This window comes from Marmota flaviventris, chromosome 2 (genome assembly GCF_047511675.1).
Source record: "Marmota flaviventris isolate mMarFla1 chromosome 2, mMarFla1.hap1, whole genome shotgun sequence".
NCBI classification, from domain to species: domain Eukaryota; kingdom Metazoa; phylum Chordata; class Mammalia; order Rodentia; family Sciuridae; genus Marmota; species Marmota flaviventris.
In genome coordinates, this window is record NC_092499.1 from 83,797,870 (window position 1) to 83,823,782 (window position 25,913).

At 37.2% G+C, this 25,913-nt stretch overlaps 1 protein-coding gene across 3 annotated transcripts in view; it reads left to right on the forward strand.

Annotated features, from left to right (window-relative positions):
* The window catches only part of Fmn1 (formin 1), a 370,333-nt gene that overhangs the window by 318,631 nt on the left and 25,789 nt on the right, over window positions 1-25,913 (forward strand). For all 3 annotated transcript variants that reach the window (XM_027926187.2, XM_027926188.2, XM_027926189.2), the window contains 2 exons: window positions 19,603-19,654; window positions 24,517-24,666. In XM_027926187.2, the coding sequence (XP_027781988.2) occupies window positions 19,603-19,654; window positions 24,517-24,666 (202 nt within the window). The remainder of the gene's footprint in view (window positions 1-19,602; window positions 19,655-24,516; window positions 24,667-25,913) is intronic.

Below are 25,913 nucleotides of genomic sequence, written 5' to 3' on the forward strand. Positions count from 1 at the left end.
GAGCTTACACCTCAGAAAATACACTTGTAGGCAGAGCAGATCAGAATGTGTGTATTATAAAAATCTCAGCAAATTACATGAGGCTGTCACCTCTATAAAAAGAATCCAGTAGAGAACACAGAGGTGAAAATTTTGGTCAGTGAAATTTTTAAAAATTCAAGGTGTACACTGAATGGTAGAATAGATATCACTGAAAAGCAAATTAATGAGCTGAAAGATAATCAAGTCAAGAAATCCTTCCAGATAGAGCATAAAGAGAAAACTCAGTAAAGTATGGACAAGTACAGTTCATAGGAAAATAGACTCAAAAATTTAATCTATTTCATTCCACATCTATTTAATAGAAATCAAGAGAATAAAGGAAAGACTACTCAAATAAACATTACATTACAAGATTATTTCCTAGAAATGAAGATGTCATATCTTCATTTCATTGCCTACAAAGGCAATGCAAGTAAACCTATATACACACCCTTAATATTTTATAATTGAGTTTTAGAAAACAGGGTTTTATAAAAATTTGAGCTAGTCAACAAACTAGTCAGTGGTGACATGGCATATGATAAATTTAAATTTCCTAGGGAAGAAATTTTGAACGTAGAATTCTACATTTAGTCGCCCCATCATTAAAGTGAATGAGAAAAGTAAATTGTCTTGAGAAACACACAGCCTAGAAGGTTTACTATTCACAGATCTTCTATTGAAGTTGCATTTCTTCAGAAAGAATGAATCCAGGAAGAAGTAGAGTTTTGAAAGAATTATGAGCAAAGAAATTCATAAAATATTGATTCAGTATTAATGGTAAAGCATTTACTTTTTAAAATAAATTTATTTATTTTAATTAGGTATATATGACAACAGAATGCATTTTGATCTCATTGTACACAATTGCAGCACAACTTTTCATTTCTCTGATTGTACACGATGTAGCATCTCACCATATGGGCAGTCATACATGTACCTAGTAGGGTAATAATGTCCATCACATTCCACCATCTTTCCTGCCCCCATACACTCTCCTCTCCCATACCCTCCCTTTCCCAAGCAAAGTTCCTCCATTTTTCCCATCCCCCCCCCCTCCCAAATTATGGATCGGCATCCACTTATCAGAGAGAACATATGGCCTTTGGTTTTGGGGGATTGGCTTACTTCACTTAGCATGATATTTTCCAACTCTATCCACTTACCTGCAAATGCCATAATTCTCTTTTAATGCTGAGTAATATTCCATTGTGTATATATACCAGTTTCTTTATCCATTAATCTATTGAAGGGCATCTAGGTTGCTTCTACAGTTTAGCTATTGTGAATTGAGCTGCTATAAACAGTGATGTGGCTGCATTACTTTAGTATGCTGATTTTTAAGACCTTTGGGTTTAGACAAAGGAGTGGGACAGCTGGGTCAAATGGTGGTTCCATTCCAAGTTTTCTAAGTAATCTCCAACTTTCCAGAGTGGTTGCACCAATTTTTAGTCCACCAGCAATTACTTTTGATAATCTGTAAGTAAAAATATAAATATCAACATGGGATGTGACTATAGAATTTTATAGGGCAAAAAAAGGAAACTCAGGCCACACTTACATTGTTCCAGGCTAGGATATTGATATATAATCACTCCAGGTACACCTAAAAGCACAGCTCTTACAGTTGCTGAAGTTCAAAGGTATTCACAGGTCAAAAAGTTAGAATCAAACCAGGAAAGTAAAAATGAAGCAAAGATGATTTGGTGAATCCAACAAAAGTCAAAGAAAAAAAAAAAAGCTAGATACCTTGGTAAATGGAAGTACAAAATAAATATGATGGGGGTAAATCCAAATATATCAAAATCAAAATAAACACAATGAGTCAACTTAACCCAGCCAGCTGAAAGCCCCATCCAAGACAATGTGAATGAAAAAGAGATGATACATTTGAACATGAGAAAGGCAAAGACAAAACTGCCATTGTTTGCATACTCTTGATTATCTTCTAGAAAATCAATGATGTTTGAACAGCGCTTATTCATGTTTTGAAAAAGGAGAGGGAGGGCCTGCAATCTCACATGATTCCAAATGATTAATGATCTAAATATAAAAAGAAAGTCAAAAGCAAAAAACGTAAGCAATATTATAAGGAGATAAAGACAATTTCATGATCTTTGGAGTACAGAAGTCCTTCTTTAAAGTGATTTGTAAAGCAAAAGACAGGAAGAAAATATCTACTAATTTGACTATTTCAAAATTAAATATATAAAATAGCTATCAAAAGGCAAAACATGGGAAAAGACACACAATATGTATAACCAGGATTTGTACCAAAATTATTGTGATTTGCAAAAATCAAAGAGTTTGACAGCAAAAATAACTGGCTCTTTTTTTTTTTTTTTTTTTTTTTTTTAAATATTTATTTTTTAATTTTCGGCGGACACAACATCTTTGTTTGTATGTGGTGCTGAGGATCGAACCTGGGCCACAAGCATGCCAGGCGAGCGCGCTACCTCTTGAGCCACATCCCCAGCCCCAATAACTGGCTCTTAAGACTATAAAAATAACTATCACTAAGAAAGATCATGCAACAGTCTCAAATAAATTAGACATACATTTTAGCAAGTAAGTCTATTTCTCTGTATCTGAGAAAACTTAAAACTTCCTCTGTATCTGAGAATACTTACTCAGAAGTTCTGGAAAGATACATTCCCTGGTAACAGGGGTTTGAATCTTGGGAGGGGACTGTGTTGGGAGAGATGGGTGAATACGGCACAGAGGGCCATCAGACGGTACTTCATCAGTATGTTTAATACCTTTACAAGGAGGATGCATATTACCTAAGTCATTAAAAATTAACTTTTTGAGATTTGTAAGAGTGGACATTTTCAGTTTCACAGTGTTCACAATTAAAGGTTCTGTCTTTGCAGCTAAAAGAAAAAGTATCCTGGTTGAGGCCAGTGTTTATGTAATCACAAATCTCTTACTCTGTTCCCCTGCTACAATAGGAAGAGTTTCTAGATGAGAATGAAGTTTACATACACCCTTCACATTGGGTTGATGGATTTGGGTTGGAAGTTGTCTGCGTTTATCTTTAGGCATATCAATTTTAAATGTTTAAATATCTGTAATTTTTTGTTTAACACTGATGTGGTTAGACTTATTATTTAGTCCATCATTTGGGATGGTGAAATCTTAAAAAGTACATCAAAGGCAGATTGTTTTCTCCAGTCCCGTTCTCAAGTATGTGGAAAATGGTAGGTTGTGCACTTAACTTTTTAACTTCATTATATAAATGGCATTAAACCAACCATAAAATAATTGCCAATAATAACAGCATTGTTTCACTGAGCTTTTATACATGACTATGAGTCATTTTTCCTCCTCAAAATGAGAAGTAGATTTTTTTTTTTAAGTTAGGTTCTAAATATCCAACTTTTGACCATATTTTTCTTCTGCTCTGGATTTTTTTTTTCCTATCCGTCATTATATTTCTTTAGGAAACTTCTTTAAATTTTTTTAAGGGAAGGAACAAAGCTAGCAAAGAAACAGATGTGTCCCATATAAAATATGCAATAAATCTTGTCCCACAAATTCTTTGCTCTGAACTTTCTGACAGAAACTGTCAAATATCCACTTTAATTCAGGTATAAAATGTTCACTCCGTGTCATGGCGCCAACCACCATATGCCGGAGTAAAGTTAGTGACCAGCCATAAAAACAGCAGCATAAGCACCTTTGAAACGTACAAGTCATCGTGGGTGAGAACGACCCATATAAATCCATGGGGAATTAATCTCGGCTTTGCTACTATCCTGCTGCGCATTTACAATGAGCTTCTACTCCCACACAGCAGCAGTAGTAATACTTTTTAAAAGGAGAGAGAAAATAAGAGAGCCGTGTGTCCACCTAATGAGCTTGCTAGCGGGGGAGGGGTGCGCGGATCAGAAAGCAACAGCGGCTCCTCCGCCTGCGGCAGCCCTGGAATCCCCTGGAAGGCACTGCCCGGCCTCAGTTGAACATGTGGGGTTCCTCTTCAGCTCGCCCTGCCTGGCTTCACAGATCATGTGAAACCAATCTCCCCACTGCGCAATCACAAGAAATGACTTCAGCTTCATAAATCATCCTTATCATCCCACAGGAGGAGGGAATGCTATGGTTTTTTTCCCCAGTAAAACATTTCAAGCCTCTGGTTTCAGGAGCTTTTCTTTTTCTGAAATCACTTCCATGCCACTTGCACAATTAGCTTTAGGCTCCTGCCTATAGGAGACAGTGGCATTTCTCCAACTTACCTAACATCAGAACTTACCTAACATCAGAACATTGTCATGGCTCTAAGATTTCCAGGGAAGACCCATTTCCTACTAAGGGGGGGGGGGGGGGGGGGCTTGTCCTACTCTCAGAGGCTTCACCCTGGCTTCCAAGAGTGTAAGGACTCTCAATTTTTTTCTTCCTATTAAGGATATGTTCCTTACACTGGATTTTCCAAATACCAAATATTTTGTTTAAACATAGTGAAAAATAAATTTAAACTTATTTTGTATCATTACACACTATTTTAACACTTGTAGCCATCTATAACATTTCTCTACTAAGCTATGAAAACAGGCAACTAGAGGCCAAAGGGATGGATTGTTTAATTATATTTGATATTTTAATAATCTTTCATAATTAAACATTTATCTCCTACAAAATCTAAGAAATAGTCAGAAAATTATTTTGAAATTCTCATGAGTTTCTAGAAAATTCTTTTTTGTTTTATTTGAATAGGTTCTATACCCACTTGAACAAAGGCCAAGTTTTCAATAATTATTTTCGATAAGTATGAATTTAAATATGAATTAATTATAAAAGTACTGATTTAAAATTTGACTTCTTCCTTGACATATTAAAAGAAAAAGCAAGAAACTTCATTATATATTCAGTATGACTTCATCTATATGAGAAACCACAAATGAGTGGTGATTATAAATAGATACCTACATTTATGAGAATGAATTAACATGTTAATCAAGGCCATTACTTGGAGAAAAGCTTGTGCACTATTTTTATCTTCTTATTTCTTTCTCAAATAACCAGATGTTATACAATGAGGATTTTTTTAACTTGTAAAATCTAAAGAAAATACAAAGGTTTGCTAAAAAGCCGGGTAGGAAAGTAACCCACTTTAACTTTTATTCTTACTGATTCCATTTTTTAATTGTTACCATAGCAAAGTGTTTATTCAATATTTGTACAATTTTCTCCAGCTTTGAGCTCCCACAATTTTTCATTGTTTGGGGAAATTAAAAAGAATATATATTAATTTAAATGAACTATAATGATGTTGTCTTTTGTGGTATTATGTTAGTTCTCAAGTTCATGAGTGCCTTGGCAGCTTTGTATTCATTCAAATCAATAAATAAGTATCCGTAATTGTGCACTGATAGACTTTTAAATATAAGCTGTGAAATGTTAAAAATGACAGCATCACCTAAACTGTTCATTTTACTCTTTTTGGTAACCTTTGCAATTATATATGTATTAGTATAAGGATGTGATCAAAGGATTTATGTTAATTAATATGAGGAGCAGGCCTCATTACTTTCCGGTTCCTGAGAGTTTTTGCAGCCTCTGTAGTTTTGCATGTTTGTAACTCCTGTTTATTTTTTGATTCTAAAACAAATTCCCTTTATCAAGTGAAAATGTGCAGTAAGATACAAAAAGACATTATTTGTATGTGAACTATAATTACTTTTTAAATTTCTCTTACTCTGCATTTATAAGAAAGTATTAAAAGTTTGTATTTTCAGGCTGGAGCTGTAGCTTAGTGGTAGAGTGCTTGCCTCAAATGTGTGAGGCACTGGGTTCGATCCTCAGCACCACATAAAAATAAATAAATGTATCTTAAAAAATAAGAATATTCATTTAAAAACCAAGTTCATATTTTCTATGAATTTACAACAGCAATACCATTACTTACTCTTAAGATATAGGAACTTGTGATGTTTAGGTATTTATATTTTGAAATTTATATTCAGCTTATACTTACAGTTGACCCTATTATTCATGGATTCCATATTTACAAATTTGTTAACTCACTAAAATTAGTTTGTGAGACAAAATCATCATCATCATCATCATCATCATCGTGGAATCTTCATGATCATTCAGAGTGGTGAACAAAACTTAGCCTCCTAATGCTCCCAGCTGAGATGAAACAAGGTGACACCTTGCTTTCCTGTTTTAGCTCTCAGCCTCTAACATGCATGCTTTTCAAGGCCTATTTACTGCTATGATTTTTGCATTTTTGTGCTTTCTGTTGATAATTTCACTACGTAAAATGGTCCCTGAGGGCTATATAATGTTCTTAAGCACCAGAAGACTGTGATGTGCTTCATGGAGAAAAATACATGGTAAGCTTTTTTCAGAATGAATAGAGTGCTCACTTTTGCTGTGAGTTCAATGTTAATGGACCAACAAAGATATTAAGTATATTTTAATAAACAAAAACACATATTAAAAAAAAAAAGCTTTTCTACAAGAGGATGGAAATTATCATAGAAAGGTGATGTTGGAAGAATCCGCCTGGAATTATGTTAAGCTCACTATAAGTATTCTCTCCCCTGCAGACTAAATGGATAGTGTGGTCACTTTTAAAACCAACCCTCATTCCTTTGTTTCCTTGTACTGACTCTGATGATGATCACTTGTGCTGATGGACTTTCTGCCTGTCTTCTAGTGGCTGAACAAATCAAGTACACTTTAATGTGGAAAATGTCTTCCATGGCACTTTCTTTGGGAAACTCAGTTTTCCCAGTATTTTTTTTTATTGGAAATACTACCCAAAAAACAGACTATTCACTATACTTAGGTATTTAGTAGCATCACAACTGTTGAAGTTATGTACTTCTTGGGTACCAGTGCTAGTGGACCCATTTAAACGCCCTATTATAACAAATCCTTGATCAAATGAAACAAAAGTAGTAGTTCACAAAGTGTTTTGATGTTCGGAACAATGGCCAGTATCAGGGAAGTTAGAATTGTTTTAGTTTCTGTGGCCCTGTAAATTCAGTCCTAAGTACACTTAGGCCATGGTTCCATAAGAAGACTGGATTAAGGGTAGCACTGGTGCTCTGTGACTTCTTACCAGGCATTCTCATGCACTCACTTTTATGTCTAAACATCTGAGCAGTTGTTTTTCTAAAGAGCCTCAATTATCTAACAAATTGTCTTAAGCTAAAAGGCGTCAGAGGTTTCGTGTAAATAAATCTAGAAAAAGAAGGATTCAGATCTGAAAAGGTATAGAGTATGTTATGTTTTATCTCATGGATGAATGTGGCACTTTTCGTCTCTTAGCTTTTGATTAGTTAAGATCAGTCTTAAGGTATTAAGATCTCTGCCCATGCATAAATTCTTTTTTCTCAAGTTTACTCTTTACAGTATTGATTAAAATCATTGTATATTGGGCAATTTCTGGACAATTAAAAAATTTATATGAAATAGTTGCTTTATAGAGATTATAGACTTTCACATTTGTGTCTGTATATGATATAAATAAAGGACTTCAATGTGAGTGATTCACATTGTGCAAATGCTTGTTTTTCAGTTCTGACTTATTTTTATGGTTCCATCTTATACTGATATGGCAGTTTTTTAAATTAATTAATTAATTTATTTTGCATTACAATTCTTAATATACCATTATACAATAATTTATCATATCTCTGATTATATATAAGGTATGTTGACACCAAATTCACATCTTCATACATGTATTTTGTTTAATGATGTGGGTGTCCTTTCACCATCCATGCTATTCCCCTTCTCCCTCCCTTTCCCTCCCACCCCTAGGTTTATGGCCCGTGAGCAGGAATCCATACAGAGTAACAATGTGGTATAGTGAAAACTTGACTGGAGTCAATGAACAAGTTCTTTTTTGCCCAAAACTATATGTTTGAACTTAGGCTAGTCGCACACTTTCAATGTGCTCTGCTCATTTTTTTTCCTGATTATATTGGATGAATATAATTCATCAAAAAGCAGTTAAAACATGAAAAACAAAATTATCTCAACTGAAGAGACAGAAATAACAGCCATAATATTTTGGCATATTACCTTCTAATATTATATATCTTAAGGCTATATACCATTTCTGAGACATACTAACATAATTTTAGTCTTACTTCTTTTTTTCACTTATAATTGTATCAGCATTTTTCCATGGTATTTTTCACATGCATGATTGGGAGTGTCAAGCCTGTAAATGCACTTCAAGCCTTGGCCATTTTATTGTAGGGGTACACATTACTAAAAGGAAAACAGGATGCTTAGTTACTCAGACAAGCCTCATAGAACCCAAAAAAAAAGGTGGACAAGCTAACATTATGGCATGACAAAGAATTGCGGTCATAGTGATGATAGCAGTTGACAGTCATCGAATGAATGTGCCAAGCACCTTACAAACATCTCTTTGAATTATTACAACTGTCTAAATTACAGCCTATTACTACTCCCATTTATAAGTTCAAAAACTGAATCTTGGCCAAGTTCAACATCTTACGCAAAGCCAGTAGTTAGAAAGTAATGGTGACACTTGAAATTTCAGCTCTACTGTGAAGAGTTGAAAAGTTTAAATGATCCATGTAAATCCTTTAGCAGCATCGTGCCTGGCACGTACTGAGTACTCACTGAGCATCACCATCATCACTGTGGCCACCAACAGCCTGATTATCCTGGTCAGGTGCATTAACCTCCTTCATCAGCAACTGATCAATCAGTGGGTTGACTGTCCTTGGATCTCATTAGCTGTGGCTATTGGCACATGGTATGGTGCATCCTCTGTTATTGGAAAAATCCAATATTTATTCGATTTCCTATTGTTTTTTTAACTCACTTTTAAACTATACCTTGAGGGGCTTACACTAGGTAATCTCTCATAGCTCCAAAGTTCTCAAAAGTATTAAGTTGTATTTTATCTAGTGCACAGATGAACGTGTTAATATACAAAAACATCAAATGTTATTTCTAAATAATATGGATAGCAATCAGAGACAGTTATGGGAAACCCAAAGCCAGTTGGAGAATACTTTTCCAATTTGTTAATGAGGTGTTTTCTTTAGATTTGTTGAACATCAAATACTAATGCTATGAGATAAAAAGACAAATAAATAAGATCTTTACTTTTGAAGAGCACTACACTAAATCATAGGGGAAAATAAACATGTATCCTGTGACCACAAATTCAAACTAGAAGCTCCTTTGTAATCATTCTTACAAATTAATGGAGTAACAAATAACTGATTTATAAAAGTAGGTTTATAACCCCAAGTGCTAAGCATTTGAATACAAAGTTTAAAGCAAATAACAACAACAAAATAGTCCATGCCTTCCTTTAAGTTAATGTCAAGATAAGAGAGTTATTTGGGAAAGGAGATCTTCCTCCAATAATGGAATATTTACAATTTATCACTTAATGATTATTTAGAGCCTCATAACTCTAAATCCCATTGTTTTTTAAATTTCACAAGTGTTCCTGATGAAATAAAATAAGAATAACTCTCTTTCAAAAACCTAGCTCTTTTTCACAATTTCCTAAATCATAACCACTCCCTAAACAACAAAACAATAGAATCCTCTAACCCACGTGACACCTAAAAAAAAAAAATTCTAAAGTACCATAGAAAGTATGACCCTTCCCATTGGGGTAGAGAGGTGGCAAGGGAGGCATTGCCAGGAAACAGGGCTTATGCATAATTATTTTCTAAGTGAAAAATCATATTTTGGAAATATGTTTATTTAGAAGTGTCTGTGAAAAAAATAGCTGAGTGAAAAGCATTATAAAAGACATACGTCATTTGTGTTAACACTGATAGTTCAAGGCATATGTGGTCTAGAAGATGGCATAACACAGTGAATTTCAGGCCCCATTAGAGAATGTGACCACCTGCCTCCCATTAATGTTAATGAGACTCTCACAAGATCATTCTAAAATTTTAACCCCATGGTCTGCTTTAAAGCATCAAAAGTCAGGAAATTTAGAGTGAAAGCTGAAATTCTACCTTGGACCTTTCTCTCTGATGTATATACTCCTATGGAAAATGTAGAGTAAAGTGAAACTACAGAACACCACCTTCACATTTGAGGATTTTGGAGAAAAACAACACCCTGGGGAAGTGACAGGGGCTTTGGAAAGTGTATTAGATTATGAGTCAAAAGTCTGAATTCTCCCACTGTTATAGTGTAACCCAGAAAAGTCACTTCATCAACTTGGGTTTCCATTTTCTCTGCAATACAGTTGAACGGGACCTCTAGATTATAGCTAGGTTAAGGTTATGCTGCCTCACCAACTTTCTCAAGTGATTGCCTGTGTATCAACCTGAAGACAAGCAATTGCTGCATACATAGAGTTCACTGGACTGTACAGAAGCAAAGGGAAAGGGTAGTGGAAGATTAGCAGATAATTAAAAGGTTTCCTTCAAGAAGAAAGAGCAGTTTTCCTCATGAAATCTAAAGGTTTCGTGTAATGTCAATGTTGTGAACAGTTGAAAAACTTATCAGGTATAGAGGGTGGGGTGGGTCTTGTCTGAGTTAAATGTGTATAGTGGAAAAAAGTCAAAGCCTTTAGAGTGAGTTGGACTTGTGCAGTGGGGATAAATTACTTCATTTAGATTCCAATTATAGTCATGTCAAGTTACCTCCCAGAATTGTTATTCGATGAAGCATTCACTTCTGCAATAATAACTAGTAGCACACAGACAGGATGGGTAATATGATGAACACTTAAAATTATATTGTGATCCCTTAAATTGTACTCATCACCTACACTAATAATTATTACAATCATCAAAAAAGAATAATATGGTCCTTTTTACTTACACATATATATACACAAGGAGACTGTTTTTTTTAGTATTAATTCAAGTTTTGCCAATATGGTGTTTAGTGAGATATTTGAATATTATTGTGTATGGCTTTAGAAGTATGAAAATATAAATGACTGAAGATCATGAGTCATTGGTTAAGCTGGATTGCATCAGGATCTACCATTATGTTCTACCATTTGTGAGGGAATTAAACTCAGTGCCCTAAGTCTACCAATGAGTTGATTGTCTCTAAACATCTGAAGTGGTACTAGTGATCTGCAGAAGGTGAGAAGAGGGACTTAGAGAATACTGTTGAAATCATTCCCTGTGTTCTGTAGGTAAGATGAAGAAACCTGGTTGAGAACAGCCCCTGTTACCAAAGGTTAGGGAAAACAATATTTTGCTTTTCCTTGATGCCTATAAAAGTAATCAACTTCAGTTATGAAGGGCAACTGAAAATAACAGATAAAAATGATGAAAAGATGAAACCTGAAAAGTCTGACTGAACACAAGAGGATCCAGGCTAAAAAAACACTGGCCTGGAGGGTTAGAATAGATGACTTTTTAAAGACTCCTTTTATCTGGGCTTCTTTGATTTTATACCTGTAAAGACCTCTTCAAAGTCTTCTGATACATTGTCTTCTACTTGTGACTTGCCCGTGCACTTTAGCTTTAGGCAGGTGATGTGGAAGTCCGACTCCACCCAGGCATTGGGAACCCTGACATGGTGCCAAGGCACAGCCTCCCACCACTTTACACAGAAAATGCCCAAGGGGCCCTTTATGTGCCTCCCCTTTACCATCCAGCTAAACACTTGCCAAAGTAAACTGTGACAGATCAGAAATGATGATTCTAACTTAGCCACAACTGGGAAAGCTAATAAGATAGGAAGACTAGTTAGGATATCACACTCCATAGGCAGGCATGCTAAGAGGAAAAAACTAAGGTTAGGAGTCCTCCATAACTCAGTTCCAATATCTGTATTTCTTCCCTCTCAAATAAATGCTAAAAAGCTATTCCTCTTTCCATTGTTAGCATGCGATTCCCTCTGTTGGCAAAAAGCATTCCCTTCTCCTGGAAAATACGTAACAGGGTGATTTTCTAAGAAATGAAAAATGACAGCCATATTCACATCAAATGGATACCAAATGAAGCAGAGCATGGTCCTTTGTTTCCTCATTAATATCACCTGGCTCCTCTCTCTGTAGAGCTATAATAAAAACTACTTCTTTACTGTGCATCCTGTTGGTTTATACCAACCATGTCAGGTCCATAAACCATGGTATATTAAAATGTAATAGAGTGTGTAAAGAATACTAGGAAGATATTCCAGCCCCTATTGCTTCCCCTCTTTTCACAATTTACTGCCTCCCAGATGGTTATCCACAAATATGACTTAATTATGTTTAAGGTAAAACCTCTTCAGCCACTCTCACTGTGTAGGTGCCACCCTCTTGAGAATAAAACATTGAATATTTGGGCACATTTCTATTATAGGTGTTCACAGCCCATATATTTTCTGGACATGTAATTTTATTTATAAAAGCTTTCCCTTTTCAAAGTTAGCCCTAGAAAATAATTAATCTATTTTAAAAACTCAGTTACAGATAAACTCAAGGGTTAATATCATTTGTGCCCATGAAAAGATTTCAGTCAGAATCAGGACAAATCATAATAGAAATAATATTCTCTCACCCTTCAGTACTACTTTATTCTTGTTACTTTATTGCAAACAGAGAAAATGGTAGGTTAGAAATTATACTGTCAAGAAGTAGACCCTGATCCCCACATGAGATGATGAGCAGGGATGATGGTCTGTAAATGTGAGTGTCAGATAAGTAGAGTGTCTCCTGGGTGTTGGTTGAAAGAAATGCTATGAAATCACCCTTGGTTATGGGCCTCAGGAAACAGAGTTTAGTCGGCAAGGGACGCTACTAGCGGTGACCTCAGGAGCTCTGTTGTGCTGGATTGCAAGCTCTGAACACACTGTGCTCTGGAGCTCCACAGAAAGAGCAGCTCCATTGCTCAGGGAAGAGGCCTGGAGGGCTTTGTAGAAGAGGCAACTTTTAATCTTGATTTTTGAAGACTGAGAAGAAGATACAGTAGGGCTGGTGGGAGGAGGGAAAAGGGGAGAAGAGGGCTTTCTAAGTAGAAGCAACTACATGCCAAAAAAATGACAAGAGAGAGCAGGTTGAACCCAGAGGTAAGGTTGAACCCAGAGTCCTCTGTGACAGGAGCAACTGTGCAAGCATTGTGCAGGAGCCAGGTCACAAAGGACTTGCTTTGTGCAGTGTGAAGGTGTTTCATCCTACACTGTGGGTGAGGCAGAAAAAATTAAGCAGAGGTGTGGTGTAATTCAGCTTGCCTTTTTAAAAATTTTTTATTTCTTCTTTTCAGAAACACATGACAGTAGAGTATATTTTGATATATTATACCTATGTGGAGTATAACTTCCCATTATTGTGGTTGTATATGATGTGGAGTTACACTGGTCACATATTCATATATGAACACAGGAAAGTTACGTCTGATTTATTCTACAGTCTTTCCTATTCCTATCCCCCTCCTTTCTCTTCATTCCCCTTGTCTACTCCAATGAACTTCTATTCTTCCCTCCCTTCTCCCTTATTGTGTTTCAGCTTGCTTTTTAAAAAAATATATTTATTTTACTTGTTGATGGACCTTTATTTATTTATATGCAGTGCTGAGAATCAAATCCAGTGCCTCACACAATCAAGGCAAGTGCTCTACCACTGAGCCACAACCCCAGCCCTCAGCTTGCTTTTTAAGATACCTATTCCAATGAAATGCAGGGAACTTGTCTAATATCATTCAGTAGAGCCAAAAGGTTAAAGAAATCTTTGCATCATTATTTTTTATGTGGTGTAGGGAAAATGATCTAGTTAATCAGGGTAAAGATTATAGAACTCAATACTCATTACTTGGAAAGAATTAGGTGAGAATAATTATAAATACTTCTGTCTACCTCACTCCTAACTCTGTGACTGCCAGGTACTTATGAAATTATAAATCAGTTTCTTGCTTTTTATTCTGAGGTTTAAGTAAGACAAAATGAGTTCAAAGAGGAGATGACATGACTTTGGGTTGGACCTGGAACACATACTTCAGTATTAAAGTCTTACAGACCTGGGGAAGGACATGAGTTCTATAGGTAAAATGGGAAAAACTGACCTTTTCAGCAGAGGACACCCAATCTTCCTTGAAAACAATCACAAGGAAAATCTCATCTACTGAAATAGATTATGGATATTCTTCAGAAAAAAAAATCCATTGTTTTTCCTGAAAATTTTTAATACCTATCCTAGAGTCAGAGAACTATAGAATATAATCTCATTATTTCATTTTGCCTCACCATGCTTCTCAGATTTGCATTTTTAATATGTTGAAGGTCTGTACAACCCTACATTGAGGAAGTCTGTAAGCGCCATTTTTCCAAATTTATGTACTCACTTTGTGTTCTGTCACATCTTGGTACCTCTCTCGGTATTTCACACTTTTTCATTATTGTTGTATCTATTATGATGATCTGTGATGTTTTATATTACTCTTGGCATTGGGTGCTTCAAGTTCCATATGACAGAACTTCACACCAATGAATGTTGTATGTGTACTGACTGTTCCACCAACTGGCTATTTCCCCATCCTTGTCCTCTTCCCCAGGCCTCCCTATTCCCTTAGCCACAAAATATTAATATTAGGCCAGTTAATAATCACATACTAGCCTCTCAGTATTCAAGTGAAAGGAAGAGTCTCTCACTTTAAATCAAAAGCTATAAATGATTAAGTTTAGTAAGGAAAGGCACATCAAAAGCTAAGCCTCTTGCAGAAAAAAACAAACAACAACAAAAAAAAACTTAGCCAAATTGTGAATGCAAAGGAAAAGTTCCTGAAGGAAATTGAAAGTGCTACTCCAATAAACACATGAATGATAAGAAAGTGATACAACCTTATTGCTGATCTGGAGAAAGTTTTAATGTTCTGGATAGAGGATCAAAGCAACTACACATTCCCCCAAGCCAAAGCCTAATGCAGAGCAAGACTCCCGCTCTGTTTAATTCTCTGAAGACTGAGAACAGTGATGAGGCTACAGAAGGAAAGTTTGAAACTATAAGAGGTTGGTTGGTGAGGTTCGAGGAAAGAAGACGTCTGTGTAACATCAAAGTATAAGGTAAAGAAGTGCTGATCTAGAAGCTGTGGCAAGTGATTGAGCAGAACTGGTGAGGTTACAATGATGGGACCACACTCAATGACAGATCCTGTGTGGATGAAACGGTCTTCTAGCCTTCTTTTGGAAGAAGATACTTCCAGGACTTTCATAGCTATAGAGCAGAAGTCAGTACCTGGCTCCCAGGCTTAGGAGAGCAGGCTGACTTTCTTGTTAGGTTTTGTGTTGGGCTAACACAGCTAGTGAGTTTAAGCTAAAACCAATGCCTATTTACTATTATGAAAAACTAAGGCCCTAAAGACTGATACTAAATGGACTCCGCCTGTGCTCTATAAATGGAACAACAAAGTCTGGATGACAGCACATCTGTTTACAACATGGTTTACTAAATATTTTAAGCCCACTGTTGAGACCTACTGCTCAGAAAAAAAAATAGATTCCTCTCAAAATATTACTTCTCAGTGACAATGCACCTAGTCACCCAGCAGCTCTAGTGGAGATGAACAATGAAATGAATTTTGTTCTCATGCCTACTGACACAACATCCATTCTGCAGCCCATTGATCAAGGAGTAATTTTGACTTTCAAGACTTATTATTTGAGAAACACATTTCAAGGCTATAGCTGCTGATGATAGTGATGGATCTGGGCAAAGTAAACTAAAGACTTTCTGGAAAGGACTCGCCATTCCAGATGTCATTAAGAACATTCATGATTCACAGGAGGAGGGCAAAATATCCTTGTTAACAGGAGTTTGGAAGAAGTTGACTCCAACTCTCATGAATGTCTTTGACGGTTTCAAGATTTCAGAGTAGGAAGAAAGAGCAGATGTAGAAATAGCAACGGAATGCACAGCATTTAAGTGATAGAGGAGGGCTTAAAAACTTGGCACATAACTGTCTTGCATTCTGATTTGCTTTCCTTTATTCCACAATCATTGACTAGAAAGGGCCATTTCTGCTTCTCTTGGTGTAGGTTATTGTATACACGAGTTTCAGAATTATTGTTTTGGAGGAATTTCATGACAACTAATGAGACAAAAACCATGCAATGCTCGAGAAAATAAAATCCTGAGGCATAAAAGATTTGTGCTGAAGAAAGTGGTCTTTATTCAGTAAAGACTACACCAAATAAAATCTACATAAATATCTCCTAAACAAAAACATATTTTCTTGAGATGCTCTGTTGCTTCTATGTCAGTGACATAGAATTATGAAAAATACATACTGCTGTTTCATGGAGAAAAATTAAAATTTAAGAAAGCAATACCAGTTCTACCAATGACAGAAAAAATTATTGTACCACAGGTAAGTCATGGAGCGAACTTACTTCCCTCTCTCAAATTGCTTCCAGAAATTCATCATGATCACTGTGAACATATAGCCTTGATGAAGAAGTTTGAAAGATCAATGTTAAGTGAAAACTTCTCATTGTTAGTATTCTGACTTATTTCTTATTACTTTTATTGTCTTGAAGGTATTGTCATTCTAAGCAGCTCCTTTACTCCCCTGATTTGGAAAAAAGTTAAATATAACTTGCTGCAGGCAAGGAGACAGCTTCTTGTGAAGGAGAGAGAGAGGAGAGCCAAGGGATGCTTATTTCTCTTTCTCCTGATGCTACTACCTCTCCAAACTTACTCTTCTAAGAAGACACCTACTCACCTTACCCCCACAGGTGGTACCGAAGTTTAAATTGAAAAAAAAAATAGCATCTAAAGACTACTATCCACAGGGCTTGGTGGAATAGAAGATTAAATAAATCTCATACATAGATTCAGAGCCACTATTTGACAAAGTTGTAGGATAAGGACAATTTTCATCTAAGACTTACTCTCTTCAATTTAAATATTGTCTCTCCTGTTTTCGGCCTAGTACTGATGTGTTGTACACTAGCTGTCTAGACATGTCTCATTCATAACCCACAGAGGTTCCTTTTGTAGGCATCCATTTATGCTCTGGAATATTCCTGCTAACCCTGGTCAGAAATTACTTACACTGGATCTTTTTCTCTCAGGATTGATTGTCTGTCTTTCCTTACTGGAATGAAAGTTCTATAGGGACCTTTGTCTGCTTTCTTCACTGTTGGGACCCAAGCATCTAGAATAGTGTCTGTGTGTGGCTGCATGAACAAACCCGCCTATTTCATGATGTGTCGATAGTCAATAAGGGCTGAAGTCAGAGGTTGCAGAGATAAATATGGCTGGCAGGAAGGATTGCTTTGTTCTACAAAGTATGGGAAAACATTTTTAAAAGTTGAGATATTCATTTAAAAATCCCTTTTCAGATTCTCCCAAAAAAGTAGAAGTTTTGCTGACAAGTTTCTGATCTCTCCTAAATGGAACATGGCTTTCCCACTTCCCTGTTCACTTACCCACAATAAGACTCCCCAGTTCCCGCATGGAGAAACAAGGAATAGAATTTTAGGACATTAAGATGCTTACACTTGGCCCTTAATGACCTTATTTGTTGATGATATTAGAAATTGAGCTTGTGACCCTAGTCTTTTAAACATTTTCTTTCCATCTAATATATTTGAATTTGACTTAGAGACTTAAAATGTATGATGATATAGTTGGAACTTTCACATGTTGTGGTAAGAGAAGTATTTTAGGCTGGAAAAGCTTCTAAGTCACACATGGGGAGGAGGCCTTTTCTATCTGTGCATAGTCCCTGGGTGTGGGAAGAATTCAGACCTCTTAATTCTTCTCATTCTCAAGACTCTTTTCCCCAAAACTCAGAGTTACTATAATGTTCTTTGCTTCTTAATAACACTTTTCTTGAGCTAGGTTTGTAGCTCAGTGGTAAAGTACTTGCCTAGCACATGTGAGGCAGTAGGTTCAATTCTCAACACCATATATAAATAAATAAAATAAGGTCCATTGACAACTAAAAAACTAAAAATAACACTTTTCTTTAGCTGGACATGGTGGTGCATGCCTGTAATCCCAGCAACTTGGGAGGCTGAGGCTGTAAGATTACATGTTTGAGCCCAGTCTGGACAACTTAGCAAGACTGTCTCAAAATAAAAATTTTAAAGGTCTTGGGATGCAGCTCAGTGGTAGAGTGTCTGGCATGCCTGAGGCCCTAGGTTCAATCCCCAATACTGCAAATACATATTTTAAAAAACATAGTACCTTCTTTTACATTTGGACACTGTTATTTCCCATAGAATTATTAAAAAGTCTTACTGTTTAAGTCACTTTGAATGGGGTATTTTTTGTCATTAAGTTCATATGCAGTGATACTTGGACACAATCTACTTAGCACAGCGTGGAAGTACCCAGTTAGAAACCATCTAGTGATGGAGAAAAGCTAAGGTCCTTCAGGAAGGCACTCAGGCCTGAGAGAGGTGTTGTCCTCTCTCTTTTCACTGGATGAGAATAGAACAAATAGCTAGTTTGATTCACCTTTGGGGGAACCTGCTCACTACTGAAAGTCATTTCTCAATGTCTGATTGGGCTGAGTACCAGACTATTTCACAGAGATTTCTGCTAGGTATATGACCATGGAGAGGAACATACAGCAGCAGATGACTAGAACTGTGACTAAGCCCTGCCCAAAATGATTTACTGACCAAAACCAAATTAGTTTAATATTAAGCAAGATAATTTTAGTAATTGAAATGTATTATGCTTGGAGATACTAGTATAAAACTTTAGCCTCAGAATCTATAGCTCATGTTCATATTCTGAACAAAGTGTTAATGCTTAGGAAAGCTAGTATCTCTCCTTCTAAGTAAGTGGTATCCAATAAATGCATTTTTGTTAAATAATTTACATGGGTCCTTTCCCACATTTACATCTGTAACAGAAAGCAAGGTGAATGAAGTTTCTGCTTTATTGAAGCTTACATTCAATTGTTGTATGGTAGACAAAGGAGTAAAGAAATAATCTGTCAGAAATACAGAGGCTGTAGGAGGAAAAGGGTAATCACCAGGTTGTGAAGGGGAAGTGGGTGACATGTCAGATGATGAGGTATGTTCTTTTCTTTATCGGGCCAGAGAAGATGGTGTTTGAAAAAGTGAAACCTCCTTATTAGACAGTCCCCACAGAGCATGGGTTCTTAATTTGTAGGTTCAGACTACATATCTCATATCATTGATTTCCTGAGCAGTCTTGTATGTTTTTTCCAAGGCATTTAGCAGACTGCCAAAGGAGTTGTGAGTGTGAGTGTGCATACGTGGGTACTTATGAGTTTATTTGAGTCCCAGAAGAGCTGCTGCAAATACTAGTGGATTTATTTTGTTTTGGGGTGAGGGAAACATGGTAGGAACATGCCAAAGCTTGTCTGGCTGTGGCCCAAGTGACCACATCTACCAATCTGCCCTGTACTGTTCCAATTTATATTTTTGTCCAGGTGTAATTATTAATATCATTCCCTCTCACTCTCAAAAGTGTCCCAGAAGAAACACAAGATTATTTGGTCACTGTTAGCTCTGTTTTCAAGAAAGCAGTGTGGCAGATGTAGCAAAGTGAGGGGTCTCAAGTGCTTGTAAATTCCTGCACTCAGATTTACTGTAAAAATCAATGGGTGCACTCAAAGCTATCCCATTATACAAAGAGTGTGATGAAAAATATCATTTTAATCATAATTATTTTCTCTTTCACAGCCAAAAAGGAACATAAAATGGAAGAAAGCCATTTGGAGAATGCACAGAAAAGGTAAGAAATTCTGACTTACTTGCAATTCTTTCTTTGAGAAGATATTCTTTATCATCATCATCATCATCCATAATTGAGTGTATTCCCATTGCTGTGTGACCATCCATCTCCAGAACCTTCTTCATCTTCCCCACCTAGAACTCTGTACCCAGTAAGGACTGACTCCTTATTTCCCTCCCCTAGTCCATGGCAGCCATCCTTCTACTTCCTGTCTCTGTGACGCTGTACTCTAGGGACCTCATGTAAGCAATGGATCATGCAGTATCTGTCTTTTTGGGACTGGATTATTTCATTTCCATAATGTTTAAGTAGCCATTCTTTAGACTCCATTTGTTAAAATCATGCATCCAGGAATGGTAGGGTTCAATTGGGAGCTGGGGTGAAAGCTCTTTTACAAGACTTGGGGATATTTTTCCCAAGAAATGGAGAATCATTCAGAAGTGACTTGCCTCATACATGTGCTGTGACACTATCCCATCCATTTGCGTCTCCTCCACTGCTCTGCTCCTCGGCCACTTTATGGAAGTTAGGAACAATTTGATCCTTTACCACTGGTTTAATCCAATTATTACAAACACCTAGGAGACTTTATCTTTCCTCAAATATAGTCTACAAGATTTTTGTAGACAATGGGACAGATGGAAAGAAGGGACAGCTTCAGCATCTGGAAAATTCCCCCAGAATTGGGAGACACCTCACGGGTCTTCTGTTCAGCCTCACACCCACTCTAGGCCTCTTCCCTGCTCCTCCCTCTCTCTCTCTCTCTCTCTCTGTCTCTCAGTAGGCACCAGAGTGAGACCCTCCATCCCAGATAGCCTAATAATCATGCATGATGAGCCCTTGCAGGTCTTTATTTTTTGCTAGTTGACAGGTTAGTCGGCTTGGTTGTCCCTCCCTTTTTGAAGTGACTAGAAATAGACACAGCCATTCTCAAATTCAGGGCAGAGGACTGAAATATGTTTTATTAGGACTGATTTGAAAAGTGCTAGAAAATTAGGTGAGAACGTAGGGGTAGGGAGCAGCATATAAGGAAACCATGAGCCTCATAAATAGGTGAGGAGAAGAATTTAAATCCAAATGAACAAACTAGAAATGAGCCATTTTCCTCTGCTCTAGCCACATTTTTTGAGTGTACTGAAAACCCCCAGACAGTGCCGTCTGCCCTGCTTTGACAGGTGCCAACATCTTGCCCCGCTTCTTACTGTAATTGCCAAGAAAATTAAAATTCTGATGAAAGCAAGATTAAGGCACATCTTGTAGTTTTCTGAGTGCAGACCTGTTCTTGAATCATGAGTATCAATCTGTCATGATAATCATTGAAAACTAAGATGATTACCTGGTTATGTTTTTAGATTTTTGTGCCCCCTACTGTTCTTATCCGACACTAAAATTTCCTTCCTCGATATATAAAATGAGTATGTGCCTGTGTTATAGAAATAGCTCATAGAGAAGAGACTGGCAACAAGGGCACACTGGTATTGGACCAAATAGAAATTTAGCTGCAGGGTAGATGTCAAATTTCTAATCCTTTTTCAAGACTGTCAGTAAAGGAAAAAGGGGCCCACCTTAGAGAGGCCGAAGCTGCTGCTGTGCATTAGCTATGCTGAGGGGAATCATAAATTTTGGTTGTCAGCGTTTTCCGTGGCTTTGTGGCGAAGGTAGTCTAGCTTTCATGTCATTCATGAAATATGTCAGATGCCATCTTTAATGGAGAAACCACAGTTGTTTGGTTATACTCTTTAAGGAGGTTGTGGTCACTGTTGCAATATTCGTGTGAGATTTAGTAAATTCTTATGTTTTATTCTCAAGAGAAACAGTTTACTCTGAGGCTAAGGAATATTTGCTTTTCCTAAGCAGATTCTGAAGGCATGCATGTAAACCAGTAAGTGGATGTGTTCCGCTTTGGCATCCCAACGCTGTAAAAGTAGAACAGTTCATTTTGCTATGGGCTCTTTGATAAAATCGTTGTCTGTACTCTAAAGATGTTTGGCTGAATTTAAATGATACGGATCAGACAAGGAATTATAGCATGAGGGAAAAGGAGTCAGGGACTAGCTCAGGGAGAAATAAAAACATTGTATAAAACAAAACATATGATTAGAAATCAATCTTTTAAAAGCCAAATGCTTTTTTAGAGTTATCTGCTGACAATTACAAATATCAAAACTTATCATTGATTCTTTGTTTCCTGTCTATTGGAGAAAATTATCCTGGTGGCTAAATATCAGCAGTTTTCTTGCCTAGATTTCAGAAGGTTTTCAACAATCAGTCTTCTGTGAATCAAAACTGAATTTGGAATGAAGAGCGATTTGTCTGGGGAGGACAATAGTCTAGATCTTATCAGACAGTTGTGGGTTCATAGTCTGGCTTTGAGCTTTTCCTTAAAGGGGTTACACTGAAATCGAATAAGGGACATCCTCTGAGCAACTTCATCTTTGTCAGAGTTGCAGAGCCCAGAACCACACCATGCTCTGGGACTCTGTTTGCCCTGATTCTTCCAAAGGGGGGTAACTTGCTTTCTGCATTCCCAAAGCAGTTACAAAAACATCTGGAATTGGGTGTTTCTTTTTAGTTTTTATCCCCATGCAGAGGAGCAAGCAAGGACTCACAGGGAAAGGCCAAGGGGACAGTGGTTGACTTTAGTTTAGAAGTGGGAAAAGGGAGGTCCTGGGATGTTGGCATGCTTCTCTCATGCTCCATGATAACCACCATCCAACAATCATGCCATTTTCTGAAGCAGCACCTGTATTTGCAATGTCTCCGTCTCACAATCTAAACTCCAGGGAATGCTGTGGGTGTTCCATGAATCTCAGTGATGAGACTCACTGTGCTCATCACTATGTCCTGCTGTAAAATAACCTCTTCATCTAAATTCAGAGAACGGGAGATTTTCTCTTCTCTGTTAATGCACAAGTCCATCTGTGTCTGTATTGAAGGTGAACATAAAAGAAGAACTGATGGTGAGCCCTCCTGGGGTGATGAATATTCTGGCTCTGTATGATATAGAGGGCAACTGTGTCTAAGGTAGAAACAAGGAAAATGACTATTTTATCTAAGTGCCTTTGTCAGTGAGCATGAACCACAGAAGGGAAGAACAGAAAGAGCATTTCCCCCAGGGAGTCAGAGGACCTGAGTTCTAGACCCAACTCTGTCAATGAATGAAGTCATTCAATCTTTCCATGCCTCTGTTTTCTTATCTGTAAAATGAGAATATTAAAGTCACTCCCTTTCAATTCTAAAGTCCTATGACCTTATAGGAAACTTATGTTCTGCTGCTTTAGGAACTCTTCCCTTATGTGTTCCCATACTGCAGTCAGTATAATTTCCATTTTGAATATGCTGTAGAGTGCGCATTTGGTTTTATAAGTATTTTGACTGCCACAGCATTAGAAATCATGTCTGGGCAGAGAGTGGACTTTGCTACTTTCTTTGATTACTGGTTGGAATTATCAGAGAACCCCTTAAGAGATTACTACAGCCCTTGCCTTTCTCCACGTATGCACTTCAGTCTTTTAATAACCAGGGTCCAAAACTCCCTGACCAGTAGTTTTCATTTGCATTAAAAACAGATTTGTTATTTACAGAAGCACAAAGAATTTATGGGACTCAGAGCTGTAGCTCCAGCTTGGATCTCACCTAATCGTAGCCATGGAATCAATTAACAGTTCATCTGTGAAATGTGATAAAATCTTATGAGATACATATTGCCCAATAACTGAGAATGAGATGAAAGTATGCTCCATAATAGTAATGGGACTTCAGGGTTTTATATATGCCATTGAATAGAGTTCCATTAGGAACTCAGTATTCAGGACGGTCACAAAAAAAAAAAAAAGAAGAAGAAGAAAAGAAAGAAAGAAAAAGAAAAAAGACACTGTGTCTGAACAGATGATAGGGTATTGAGTAATAAACCTGGCCAGCCACTCCTGCTTTGATTAGTTTCCAACACCCCAGAAAAGGGGGCTATTTAAGTGTTCTTGCTTGTGGCAAATGAGCTTGTGTGGCTTGGGGTGGGTGAGGGTAAGAGGGAAAGATTGAGTTCAGAGCTAAAAATTGCTGCAAAGCTAGTGCCTCCAAGGAGGGCTGCTTGGGAGGCCTGGGAAGTCGGCTACACAGTGAGGTTCCATGGGGTAGGTCTTAATGATATCTAGAAATCTACTCTGGAAAATCTGAGTTCTTTTCTGATCAGATTGGAGATCGTTTCTCAAGATCAGAGGTGATTTTTCATCCAAACATTGCTAGTTTCACAATTATATCTATTTTTGTTTGTTGGTAGATTATGTCTTTATATGGTATCAAGCGTCTAAATGTAACTCTCTTAAAGATCATATAGTCTGAGTCTCCTATTGTACCCTTGAGAAAATTGAGTCATAGATACTGAGGGTTCAATGCAAGATAACAAAGCCAGAGTATGCCAGAAAACAGATAGAACTGATTTTCCTTGAAACATTCAGCAGTTTAGTTGTTCCCAATGGACATCTACCTGACTACTACTAATGCTATTGAGTCAGTATATCATCAGTCTTGTAGTCATTAAACACAAAATGAAGAGCAGGTAAGCGACATGGATTTGAGATGAAGAACAAACTCAAGAAGTTTAACGTACATACTTCTTTAGGTTATATGTGCTGTTTTTAATAGATATAAGAAGTTTCCCCAATCAGGTTGTACTTATTGGCAAATCAGTTTGGACAAATTAGTTTTCTGAGGCTTAGGGTATACTATAGTAGCCACGAGCCAGAAATCATCTTTAGAGAATAGGTGTGTGGCAAGCTACCTGCTTTTCCACACCCCGGTGGGTTTGGGTATTGACAGTTTCTCATCGTCTACCTCTCTCCATTTTTTCCCCTTACCTGTTGCAGTTTTGAGACAACAGTAGGATATTTTGGAATGAAGCCAAAGGCCGGTGAGAAGGAGATCACACCGAGCTACGTGTTTATGGTGTGGTATGAGTTCTGCAGTGACTTCAAGGCTATTTGGAAACGGGAGAATAAAAACATCTCTAAAGAAAGGTAAGGTACTAAAAAGCATTAATGCTCCTCAGGCATTAATTTCCAACCCAACAAAGTGTGTATATTCCACACACGCCCATGTTTTCTTTTGGATCAAGTGGACATCCAGGAAGGATTATTGCCTCAGGGTTCCTAGGGCAATTGGGAGAAAGCTTGCTGTCCACACAAGCAGATATGCTTATACAATCTGATAAGTTACACTTTCTTAACCCCTCCTAATTACTAGCTAGCAAATGAAAGGAGAGTTGTGCTAATTTGCAACAGATTGCTTCTCTGTGTATTTTCATGTCCGCCCAACCTAAATGAGGCAGCCTCGCCGTCGCAGACAGTACAGACAAATAAAAGTGAATGCTTTTCCCATTAATATACTGAACTTGCATCAAAGGGAAATCTCCGAGGCTCAGGCCACACTTCACACAGTGTTGAAGCCCCGTGCTGGATTTACAGCGTCACTTCTGACTCCCCGTATCCTGCTGAGGACATCAAACTGCACGCCGCTCAGCCTCCTCGCAGCCTCCTGATTTTATTAGTTGGGGGTAGAAAAAAAAATTGGCCCTGAATATAGGCTGTGTGTGTGTGTGTGTATATATATATGTGTGTGTGTGTGTGTGTGTGTTTGTGTGTTCATTCTCTCTAGAGAGACTGACATTGGCCCTGTTTATCAAAAAAGAAATTATTCTTGTGGTTAGACTGCTCCTATCCTGTAAAGGGTGACATGGATTTAGACTTCCACTAGCTCTAGAAGAACAGATGTATGAGAGCATCATTCAGAATGGCCTGGAAGGAGAAAAAGTTCCACAAAACAAAGGAGACAATTCATTTAATTATAGAAGCTATATCTCACATAACAGTGAGAGACCTAAAATGCCATAATTTCTGTTCTTCACTTTGTAATCAAAGAAAAGTATACATCCCATGTTCTTAAACATGCACAAAACTTCTACTAATGTTTGACCTTTAAGCACTATTTTAAGAACTTGTTTTAAGATTTCTAAAATTTAGAGATTTTTTACCCAGTATTAATGAGTCTCTAAATATTTTCTCAAGGAATCTTTTTTTAAAAAGCCATTCTTTCCAAGGAAGTCAAAGAGCTTTAAGAATGTTTATTAATACTGGGGCTGTAGCTTATAGCTCAGAGGTAGAGCACTTGTTTAGCATGCATGAGGCCCTGGAATCAATTCCCAGCTCCACCAAACAGAAAAAGAAAGAAAAAGGAAAAACAAAAAACAGTTTATTGACATGTCTTT